The 12,197-nt window shown below is 41.7% G+C and overlaps 1 protein-coding gene across 4 annotated transcripts; it reads right to left on the bottom strand.

The window, feature by feature from the left end:
* Positions 1-1,531: 1,531 nt before the first annotated feature.
* Positions 1,532-9,787, bottom strand: LOC114829421. 4 transcript variants are annotated; one of them, XR_004575660.1, is made up of 8 exons: positions 9,289-9,787; positions 8,456-9,045; positions 7,758-7,898; positions 7,436-7,490; positions 7,108-7,261; positions 6,540-6,618; positions 5,961-6,068; positions 1,532-2,032 (listed from the first exon to the last, which is right to left on the bottom strand). XR_004575660.1 is itself a non-coding variant. In XM_034291667.1 (7 exons), the coding sequence occupies exons 2-7, from the start codon at positions 8,891-8,893 to the stop codon at positions 1,981-1,983; spliced, it is 948 nt and encodes a 315-aa protein (XP_034147558.1). In that variant the 5' UTR covers positions 8,894-9,045; positions 9,289-9,787; the 3' UTR covers positions 1,532-1,980. The 4 variants fall into 4 exon arrangements, 3 of the variants coding, with proteins under 3 accessions (XP_034147558.1, XP_034147560.1, XP_034147559.1); XM_034291667.1 differs by lacking the exon at positions 6,540-6,618; XM_034291669.1 differs by lacking the exon at positions 1,532-2,032 and having other exon boundaries at positions 5,685-6,068.
* Between the last annotated feature and the right edge of the window lie 2,410 nt (positions 9,788-12,197).

Below are 12,197 nucleotides of genomic sequence, written 5' to 3'. Positions count from 1 at the left end.
TGAGGTTTTTTGCAGAGCTGAGTTTTCCACAATCGCAGCTTTGTGGAGAAAGTTTTCACACTTCCATATGCTGCTGTGATGAGCTGACCAGGACCCTGGAGCTTTAAGTTAAGGATATTTAGCTCCTGTGTTATATCCACCAATTTAGGATCATCAAATTCAGGAACATCCATTCTGCCATCTTCCATGAATCTCTTCACCTCTTAAGTCAAAAAATCACTTCAGGACATTCCCTCTGCTGAGCCAGTGCACCTCAGTAAAGTAAAGCACATCGCCATATGTTGATTCAATTTCTTCTAAAAAGGCCTGAAACTGGCGGTGCTGTAAACTTCTCGACCTGATGTAATTTACACATTTCAGTACAACAGACATGACATGTTCATATTTCAAGCATTTGCTGCACAGAGCCTGTTGGTGTATAATGCAGTGCAGAACAACTGCGGTATCTGCATTTTCCTCTTCTAACTTCCTTTGAACTAGCGCTACCAGAACGTTTTTTTTGCCTGTCATAGATGGGGCACCATCAGTGGTAATGCCTACTAGTTTGTTCCACGGCAAACCAGCGCGCTCAATCGCGTTGCACAGCTGCTGAAATATATTTTTGGCTGTGGTACAGCCGTGCATTGGACACAAACTTAACTCCTCCATCACTTCAAATAGTCCATTTATACCCCAGATGAAAATGGCTAGCTGTGCAATGTCTGTTTTGTCTGTGCTCTCGTCAAGCGCCACAGAGTACGCAGTGACAACTTTTGCTTTGCTGCGCAACTGATCATAAATGTCAATGGACAACTCGCTAATCCGCTCTGCCACTGTGTTTGCCGATAGCGAGAGATTGCTGAACAAGCCCTTTTTTTCTGGACATAGAATCTCAGCAGCTTTTAACATACAATTCTTCATAAATGGCCCTTCAGTGAATGGCTTTCCTGCTTTGGCGATCATTTCACTCACCACATAACTTACTTCAACAGCAGCATCAGCATCCTTTTTTGCTTTGTGAAAAAGGCTTTGCTGGGACATTAACTCTCTCTTCAACTTCATGGCTGCTTTTTCTCTCTCATCTGCCTGGTACTTCTCATACTGTTCTCTATGTTTAGTTGAGTAATGACGCTTGAGATTATACTCCTTTAGGACTGCAACCTTTTCCTTACATATCAGACAGGTAGCATTTACATTAAACTCCACAAAAAAATACTGCAATGTCCATCTTGCCTGAAACTGTCTATGTTCGTCATCGACTTTCCTTTTCGGTTTGGAATGAGACATTTTCATTTTCGTTAGCAGCCAAACAAATAAACTCCTATGACCGAAATCAGCTCTCTTTTCAAATACAAAAATGGCGGGTTTGCGTGGCTTTTTTTTTTTTTACACTTTAAATTTGTTTTTTTAATAGAATCGTATTCTTGTTTCAATTTAATTTGAATAGGTATTTTTTAAATTGGCATGAAGCAACTGTGACATCATGAGAGGCTACACAGCTCTTAGCGGGACTGTTCAATTAGTGCGAGGACACAAAGCTCTAGTTTTATTATAGTTCTAAGGAATTAACAGAAACAGCGTGCCAAATTCAAAAAGGTAACTCAGGGTCAGGTCTACCTTCAACAGAAAACTTAAATGACGCTTCTTCTTGGCGGTAATCCTGATTTCCTCAGGTAAGTAAACAGTCTTTTCAACCTTACTTTACTGGGTGTCCTAGCCCAAGGCTATTCCAGTTGTAAGTCCTTCTAATGTCTGGTGGTGTTTCCAGCCTTCCTCACTGGATACGATACTGGAGCGGTCTGGTCTTTCCCAGAACGCACAACCCGCATCTTGTCTCCCAACAAAAACCCCTCTCCCACTAACAGTGTCTCTAGTCCTTAAAACCCTTCAGGTCATCAAACCCTGATCAGTCTCAGGTGTGCGGGAATGCCATGTTTTGACGGGTGGAGTTCCCGACTCCACCAGCAGATAGAGCCATAGCTGCTCATGGTTGCAGCCATCTCAGGGGGATGTAGCACCCTTCCAGGACACAGCCTCTCGTGACATCACACAACTAAAATAAACAAATAAATAAAAAAAAATTTGCGGGCCGGATTATGTTATATTTTCTACATCAGTTGCGGGCCAGAGGAAGGGGGAGTGGAGGCCGTAAATGGTCTGCGGGCCGACAGTTTGAGACCCCTGTTCTATGGTGTGCAGGCATGCGACCAACTACCCGGTGGACCTGTCTGATGACTATCAATGATGATTGTTAATAAATACACAAATGACCACACAGGAGACCATTGGCTGGCTATGTACATCACAGACAATGGCGTCGTAAGGTTTTATGACAGTTTTGGAAACTCCCAAGATTTGATGTATTTCCCAAAGTCAATGAACGCATTTCTGAAAACCTGTTTACAACAATATTTTCCTTGTGAAGCTGCACTCCCTCTTTTTCATGATATTCACAAATACACAGTTTTTTTGCATTATCAACCATTGATGGCGGGAAGCCACTAGCTTCCTGCTTGTTAAACAGTTCAAATTTTAACGGAATGTTCTCATGTAATCGGCAAAATGATTATCTGATGTCCTGGTGAAATCCCAGACTTTTTTTTTCACAATGCAATCATCTTTCTCAAAAGCTTTAACCAGCTCAATAGAATAATCTACACAAGGGAAAGAACAGTTTACCACTGAAAAACGAGGTGATAAAGGCCTTTCGGCAGACACACTGTAGTGAGGGGGTCAATGGGAGAGTGGTTGGAAACGTTTACCACTTACAAGGTTACCAGGGGACGCTACGGCCGATAGTAGAACCTCGGATTCAGGAGGAACAGTGTGGTTTTCGTCCGGGCCGTGGAACACTGGACCAGCTCTATACCCTCTACATGGGAGTTTGCCCAACCAATCCACATGTGTTTTGTGGATTTGGAGAAGGCATTTGACTGTGTCCCTCGCGGCATCTTGTGGAGGGTGCTTGGGGAATATGGGGTCCTGGGTCCTTTGCTAAGGGCTGTCAGGTCCCTGTACAACCGAAGCAGGAGCTTGGTCCGCATTGCCGGCAGTAAGTCAGACTTGTTCCCAGTGCATGTTGGACTCCGGCAGGGCTGCCCTTTGTCACCGGTTCTGTTCGTAATTTTTATGGACAGAATTTCTAGGCGCAGCCAGGGGCCGGAGGGTGTCAGGTTTGGGGACCACACAATTTCGTCTCTGCTCTTTGCAGATGATGTTGTCGTGTTGGCCCCTTCTAACCAGGACCTTCAGCATGCGCTGGGACGGTTTGCAGCCGAGTGTGAAGCGGTGGGGATGAAAATCAGTACCTCCAAATCTGAGGCCATGGTCCTCAGTCGGAAAAGGGTGGCTTGCCCACTTCAGGTTGGTGGAGAGTGCCTGCCTCAAGTGGAGGAGTTTAAGTATCTAGGGGTCTTGTTCACGAGTGAGGGAAGGATGGAACGGGAGATTGACAGACGGATCGGTGCAGCTTCTGCAGTAATGCAGTCGATGTATCGGTCTGTCGTGGTGAAGAAAGAGCTGAGCCGCAAGGCGAAGCTCTCGATTTACCAGTCAATCTACGTTCCTACTCTCACCTATGGTCATGAGCTTTGGGTCATGACCGAAAGGACAAGATCCCGGATACAGGCGGCCGAAATGAGCTTTCTCCGCAGGGTGGCCGGGCGATCCCTTAGAGATAGGGTGAGAAGCTCGGTCACCCGGGAGGAGCTCAGAGTAGAGCCGCTGCTCCTCCACATCGAGAGGGGTCAGCTGAGGTGGCTTGGGCATCTTTTTCGGATGCCTCCGGAATGCCTTCCTGGGAAGGTGTTCCGGTCCCATCCCACCGGGAGGAGACCCCGGGGAAGACCTAGGACACGCTGGAGGGACTATGTCTCCCGGCTGGCCTGGGAACGCCTCGGTGTCCCCCCGGAAGAGCTGGAGGAAGTGTCTGGGGAGAGGGAAGTCTGGGCATCCCTGCTTAGACTGCTGCCCCCGCGACCCGGCCCCGGATAAGCGGAAGAAGATGGTATGGTATGGTAAAATATATACTTCAAATTAGGAAACATTTATTGATTTAACATGCTAATTTGCGTAATTAGCATTAATTAGCAATAAGGCTGTATTTTTTAACCGTTCGAGCTACAGACACAAAAAACCTTTTTTTCACGAGTTTAGGCTATCCCTTTTTCTAATTTGGAAAAGTTATTTGATTTCATGTATGCTAATTTGCGTAATTAGTGTTAATAAAAAACTTGGCTGTATATTTTGAACCGTTTGAGCTACAGACACGAAACCAACTTTGTTTCACACGTTTAACCTAGCCCCTGGTGAAATTATTAATTATTTAATGTTTTTAATTATTATGGTTATTGATTTCACATATGCTAATTAGAAAATACAGTTCTAAATAACTACTAGGCTGTAAAATTTGAACTGTTTAAGCTATTGAAACGAAATCTGCGATTGGTAAATTTTTTATGAGCTTTAACTATGTCACAGGTGTCAAACCGGTTCCACGGAGGGCCGAGTGTCTGCAGGTTTTCGCTCTCACCTTGTACCTGATTGATTAATTAGTTCACTAATTGGTTAATTTCTACCCCCACCTGGTTGTTCAGGTCTGACCTGGGAACCAATTTAAAGGAAAACCCAAAGACCTGCAGACACTCGGCCCTCCGTGGAACCGGTTTGACACCCCTGAACTATGTCATGTATGCTAATTCATGCTTATTACCCTCACCAACAGTATCTTTTGAACCTTAAAAAATACAGACTCTAAAACTTTCGATAGGTAAACACTATTTCAAAATGTAAATCATTTTTAAACAGGAAGCAAGCACACCACATTTTCTTCCGGAAATGTACTTGTCTAGTTAGTGTTTCAGCAGTTCACTCGTTTTTAAATAGTCCATTATTATAATTAGTGCTTCAGCAGTTCACTGGTGAAACTCAATTGTTTTTGTACCAGTTCATTTTTATTATTATTATTAGGAGTAGTAGTTGTAGTTCATTATTATAACATTTCCATTAATCCATAGACATATTTATTTGTTAAGCGTAGAAGATTTTCACATTAATTGCTTTAATGCACTGGTTGAATATGTACATAGTATGTGATAGATGGCTCCAATACTGTACTGAAAAAGGAATGTTTTGTCTTTCATATCTCAGGTAGAACAGTCCACATAACACTGGTGTGCTGGGATTAGTGGTAAATCAGATTAGTCTAAAGAAGAAGGATGAAGTAGAAACTGACTTTGTAGGTACACTGTTAAAAAAAGTTCAGTTAAAAAACGGAAAAAGTGCTGGTAATTAATTACCAGCACTTTTTCCGTTATTGTACGGGCACTTCCGTAAACCTTAAAACGGATATTTCCGTAGATTTACCTGAGTTTTTCTGTACCATTGACGGACACTTCCGTCAAACCTAAAATGGAAAATTCCGTATTTTCCGTAAATGTTTGCGTTATTGTACGGACAATTCCGTAAACCCTATAACAGATATTTCCGTAGATTTACCTGACTTTTTCTTTACCAATTACGGACACTTCCATCAAACCTAAAATGGAATATTTCGTATTATTAAAGTACTCAATCCGTACCATTTACGGACACTTCAGTCATCCCAAAAAGGTAAATTCCGTACAGTTCTCTATACCATTTATCATCAATAAAGCACAAATGTAGAATCACAATAATTATTTATTTCCTTTAACAGCTGCCAGTGCTTTAAAGTGATTGCACTTTTTGTGGTGAATGAATTGCAATATTTACATTACAACCATTAAAACATTCAGAACATCACCTTCACATTCAGAGCAATTTTACATACATAAACCAGCTGTTCTCTCAAAGAACTACAGCCATGTCCTTTAACAGGGAGCTGCCAAATCTAGCAACTTTTTAGCACCCACAGGCTGACAGGCATTAATAACAATTGTATTTGTTAAAGACATTGACAAAATAAGACAATAAAACTGCCAGCATTGCTGTTGCTGTCTCACCTGTCAGTGCAAAATGAGCAGCCCCCTCCAGGAGGATGCAGAAACCTACACCTCCAACTCCACATATCACACCGACAGGCAGAGCTCTGCAACCAGTGTCTGACCTTTCTACAAAAACCAAATAGAACATTAGAAGTATTACATTATACAATTTTTCTATAAAACATCAGTGCAGCAATAACAACCATGGCGTTAGAAGGATGACTCTGTGCAACATGCCATAAAGAGATTTCTGCAAAAAAATATAACTTAAAACTTACACCTCCAACTCCACATTGACAGGCAAAGCTCTACTTGGAATGACAAATATCGCCCACTTTCCCTCCCCCTTAACATGGGGGATTTGAAACTGCAGCATGTGTGTTGTGGGCATTTAGTTAAAACATCTGAACTCACATAATACTGGATTTGCCTGTGTGTGTGTGTGTGTGTATGTGTGTGTGTGTGTGTGTGTGTGTGTGTGTGTGTACATTCAGTCCAAAAAGGTATTTTCTGAGCTTTGAGAACAGCTCAAATGGCCCACTCAGATTCCTTCTGCTTGCATTCAAATTCCTTCAGCTGAGAAACCAGCTTGCACACCTGTGGAGGAATGAAGTGCCGTTTCTTCCCCTTCTTCTCTGCCTTGGAGCCTCGCTCAGGATTGATCCCAAAGAAAACTCTGAGAAAAAAATGATAATAATTGTGAGATGCAGACAAAGTTTGCACATGTAGTGTGGCTTGACAGGAGTGGAGCAGTTCAATAAAATCATACATTTGTTTTCTTCTATATGCCCCTGTGTGTGAACCTCTCTATCATTCTAGTTGACCATCTGTATAGTACCCAATGTTGTTGTGGTGCTGGTGCCAGTGGCTAAGCTTATCTATTCCTATGTTTTTTCAAGGCACATGCATTCACACTGCGCATATACAGAAATGTTTGCAAGGGCGAGAAGTCTGCTTATCATCAACACATGACAGCATGCATCCTCAACATGTGTGCAGGGATATTATAAATGCACAGAACACAGAAGGGGATAGAAAACACAGTTGACATCGTCCTATCAAAAGGTGTAACAGCACATTTGAACACGGACTGTCCTGGGGGTTACTCAAACATGGAGTGGAGCAACTGTGACATTCAAAGTATTTCCAAACAATGAGTGCTTACCTCTGCATGAATTCGAGAGTAAAAGCCATCTCCGGTGGGTATTGGATGTTGCAGACATAAAACATGGAGAAGACGTAGCTCAAGGCCACAATGGGAGAGGTGATGTGGTCATTGACAAGTAACCCATCAAGAGCAATCTTGAATTGCTGGTCACCTTAAACACATATAAAAAAAAAGATAAAGAAAAAAAATATCAATTCTGAGCACCATGTACAAAAAAAAAATAATCCTATATTTTAAGGCATGCAAAACATTTATTTAATAAATACGACAAAACAACAGCTTATAAAACAGCTCGCTGAGATACAAAAAATATTTAACTACAAACCTCTGACTAGGATGCATGGGGTCACTGGGAGTTCGACTTCAGGATCTGCAGAGATCTGTTTTGGTGACAGACATGACAAATTAATTAATGTTTCCAGTGCACACAAACCTGCTGTTAAATTGACTATCTGCTAGTGTCTTCATCAGACAGAGGTAGCCATTAAGCACAAACATTAATGTAAATAGTTTATAGAGAGAGAGTTTATAGAGAATATCAGCAGCACAATTAGGGGAATCTATACTTCATACTATGATTGGTTACTTGGTTCACCACTGGATGCAAATAAGTATCTTGCACACAGTTTAAAATTTAAAACATCTACCTCTTTTTTGTCGAAGAGTTTATAACAGTCTTCCTTGAAGTATTTTGCAATGCCACAGATGAGCTGTATTGGACCTTCGCCCATCTTCATCCCTTTGGAGTCAAGGAAGTCATTGATCCCCTTTTCTTTTTTGGAAAGTTCCTGTTCAAGGTTCAAGGTGTTAATTTTGTACAGGTACATAAGACGAACCTCCAAAAATGCAGCTATGGAGAGAATTTTGAAAAAAACAAAATTCGAATTATTTCATTTTCATTTGCAACCTGTTCTGTTTTGATCTCAAATGTTCTGCTTTTTTGGTTGCCACTTCCTGATTTTTGGTCTCAAATCTATTTTATTTGATTGTTCATCAAATTTATTCTATTTGATTGGTTGCCAGTTTATCTTTTTTAGTCTCAACTCTTTGAACGGCCACTCGTCCTTTACAACGCCAATAGGGGTATCAGCATCGTTGAGGATTTCACGCTGAATGGGATATGTTTCAGTCATCAATTTTCGAACAGATGACTCCTAAAGATATGAGGCAGTTAGTCAAACAGTCGAACAGTTAGTCAAACTAACCAATTAAAATAATAAAACAGGGTATCAATTTCCATAGACTATGGGCGTAGTGATGTCCCACGATCTACAATTTCACAATGTGTCCTACAATTTCACGTGTCCTTACAACACAAGAAAATAATGGATGATTGCAGACCCACCTGAAGATCCCGGGTTTGAAAGGCACGTTTCAAGTCATCTCGTTTAGACAGCAGGTCTTCTCTACACACAGTCCCCTCAATGATTGGATCCCACGCCACACATCCATACAGATCTGAATTCCTGGGCCTTTTCTTTGTTGAATTTTCACCCCCTGCTCGCCTCCTCAGTGAGCTTTGTGGCCTCTTCATATTTTCAATTCTGTGTTCCAGCTGACGAAAGACAGTTTCAGAACCATCTTTTGCAAAAGGTTCGTTTCCAAATGGCTCTGTCAGCTTGAAGGAGGCAGGATATTGTCCTACAATCATACTGGCGAGTTCCCTCAGCTTTTGTCTACCAGGTCTTCCTGGGTGTTTGTGGAGGTAATCTTCAGCGACGATCCGAACCATCTCTCGTCTGTCTTTCCCCATTATGTACTTCTTTTCATGCAAGTCATCCATGACTTTTGAGGGAAATTTGTGCCATGGAACAGAATATGTGTCTTGGGATGGGGAGTCGGCTGTCTCAGGTGGTGTTGAGGGCAGCTGTAACCTCTGTGGCTCAGGTGTTGATGAGGGGCCAGGCCTGGTAAACTGCGGTGGAGCTTGTGAATCTATGGATGACATGACACACATCTCCATAAATTAAACACATCACGATTGTTACGAATCAATTAATACATTGGTCCTCAATGTCCAGTTTGGGTCCACCAGGAATACAAATGGACCTAATTACGAAAACCAATTATAGGGTAGTTATTGCCATGTACAGCTGATGGCAAACTTTTTTTTGCATTTTTTGAATAAACCTTTTTAGTCTCAGAAAACTTGCATTAAAAAGAGGGGGAAAAACTCACCTGCTTCCAATGCTTTGACAGCTCTGACGAATCTTTTGCACTGAATGAATGGCAGAGTGCCTTAATGTCCTCTGGGTCCACAAGGCTCAGGTCATCTACAGAGAGAACTCCTAATTCCTCCAGTTTAGCCATTAGTGTATCCATCTGATCGCTACTGAGCGATGGCATTGCTTTCTTGACATAGTTTTTCACAAGTTCCATGTTGGTGTGTGTTTAAGAGGAATGAGACACCGAGTACCTCTCTGGTAAGAATAAAGTGGATGATAATCATAAATTTTGTTCAAATCATGGCAACTGAACAGGTCAGAAGCATTTTCATCAATTTCATAGAGTCCAAGCTCAGGTACCCAGCTGGCAGTTTTCCCCCGAAGCAAAAGTAGGACAGTAGTTTCATTTTTTACAAAAATGCTTGCTATTTGTCCTAACTGCAGTTGGCCTTTGGCATAGCTCAGTAAGACTAGCATTCCATTTGCATATGTAGTGCCTTTAACCTGCACTCTCTCTGTGACAACTGAGTTACTTGAGTTCAAATCAAATTCTTCAACCACTGTCTTTATGTTCTGGTCATAGAGCTCTGGATAGAACCGTGTTGAGTCTGAGACATGAACCTGGGGACTAAACAAGGTACCACAAGACTGATAAGCCTGAAGCAACTGGTGCCGTTCAGCCAGAGACTTGGTTACATTTATGAAGTTCTTACTTGCCCTAATGCACCTTTTAAAATAAGAATGTTTTGATTCAAAGCACATTGTCCAAGTATATATGAGTGGGCCAAATTGTAAAGTCAGGTGTGCATAGTGAAGCAGATAGTGGTGTTTCGGTCTAACTCTTGGAAATAACTCTTGCCTCAATTCCACATACAGTTCAATCAGTCCCTTCATGAAAGCTCATTATGATCAGCTGGATTTCTATGAGTGAAAACTGAGAGGGTTCGACTGAAATTCACTTTTTGTTGCCAAACAGTATCTGCAGAAATATTGAGCTGTGCTGAAATTTTCTGTAAAGCCACCAATCATGTGGGAGCCCAGATTATCTCCCATTATGCACGCAACAGTGCCTTTATATATCTTTCCATTGAAAGATATGCCCCTTTCCTCCAGCTCACACAAGTCTGACACTAGCTTATTGAAAATCTTATCCATTCCAAAGTATTTGCAATCTTTCTCTACACAGAGTAATGCCAACTGTATCTGATCAACAGTTGATCGTTGGTGTGGATGAAAATTTCCAAGTGTGAAGTAGACAGCCAACACTTTATGCTTTGTCTTGGCAGAGCCGAGTGGATTAGCCACCTCAAAAGCATCCTGAAAGAGCATTACCTTTAAACTGTCTGGGTCTGAGGAAAACATGGCATTGGATTTGATGGCCCACCCATCAGTGACATCACAGAGTACATCATCTTCAGAATTTGAACTAGGACTGTGCTGATCTAAACCTTGCTGTTTCAGAATTACTTTGAGGGTTTCCAGTATTGGGATGTAATGATAGTGCCTCTTCTGGCCACTGCGATTGCGTCCAAGAAAGACTTCAACAGGTTCAACATAGTCATAGTGTGACTTGTAATATTTCAGCCTCTTGTGTTGCGTAGTTAAATGACCCTTTTCATGTAATGCCTTGTGCATAGGGCTCTGCTCATATACACTATTCCCAAGAGATGTTACAGTCTCCTTTGGAACACCATACTGCCCCAGTTCACGGGCTAGTGCATCCACAGTATATTCCTGTTGAATATCACTTATAGTTCTCATTTCATTTGCTATATCTGTTATTGTGGAGGCTGGGACCAAATATTTTGCCTGTAAACCCAAGTAAAACTGAGCAAGACTCTCTGTGAAGTTGTCTTTCACTTGATCACTGCAGAAATTATCACTTTGTTCTGCATCAATGTTAAAACTTTCAGGTTCTTCAAGTTCTACAGGTTCTACATGTGATCCTTCACCTTGGAAAGACCGTTCTGTTAGTTCACATATATGAACTAGGGCTATCTTGGTAACATCCCACCCTTTATGGTATCTGGAAATATGCGTTAAAAAGGATGACTTTACATTGAATGTCTTAGAACATCCATCAAAGGGACATGTTACAGTCAAACCCTCATCTATGTGACCACTCAAATGACACTTTAACTTTTTAAGATCAGCATACTCACTGCTGCAAAAATTAAACGAGCACTTTAACTGTACAGACACATTGCGGTTCCATGTTTGTGTGCTCCTACTGTCTACATGTGCTCGTGACATATGCACAGCAAGGCTACTGTATGTGTTAAGCTTCCTTCTGCAATCCCTATGGCCACATAAAAAAAATACATTATTATTATTTCTGTGTGTTCGGCAGTGTTTCAAGTAATTAGTCGAAGATCGGGCGTTAAAGCCACAAATGTTACAAGTCAACATGTTTAAGAGATTGAATTTGCACTTAGAGGCTTTTGCATCTGAACTCTTCAAATTCAGATCAGCACAGTGAAGCACATTCACTTTTCAGATACCTTCAAATAAGCAATCTGCTTTGGGCTGCATGGGCCACTCTTTGGGCTGCAATGTTTTCACTTTAGGGAATAGAAAGTCGTATAATGCACAGGGGAAATCTGATTCTACTTAATCATCACCCCTTTTAATTATTGCAATTTTCAGTGGTATGGTAACGTAACACAGCGAGCTATAACAATACACACACACGTGGCTAATTTACACACACACCCAGCAAAAAAATGGCTTTTGACGTACTTGTGGAGCGCAGGCGGCGGGCTAATGCTAGCGCAGCTAGCAGCAAACGTCCACTCATGCTTTAAAATTACGCGAAACGCACACATTCAGATATCGACATGAAACACACACGACTACCAACTGCCTATCGAGACCAATTTAATGTATGAGGGGGAACAAAAAATGGGCTTTTGACGTACCGGT

This window comes from Esox lucius, chromosome 4 (genome assembly GCF_011004845.1).
Source record: "Esox lucius isolate fEsoLuc1 chromosome 4, fEsoLuc1.pri, whole genome shotgun sequence".
NCBI lineage: Eukaryota > Metazoa > Chordata > Actinopteri > Esociformes > Esocidae > Esox > Esox lucius.
This window is presented reverse-complemented; position numbering and strand designations above follow the sequence as displayed.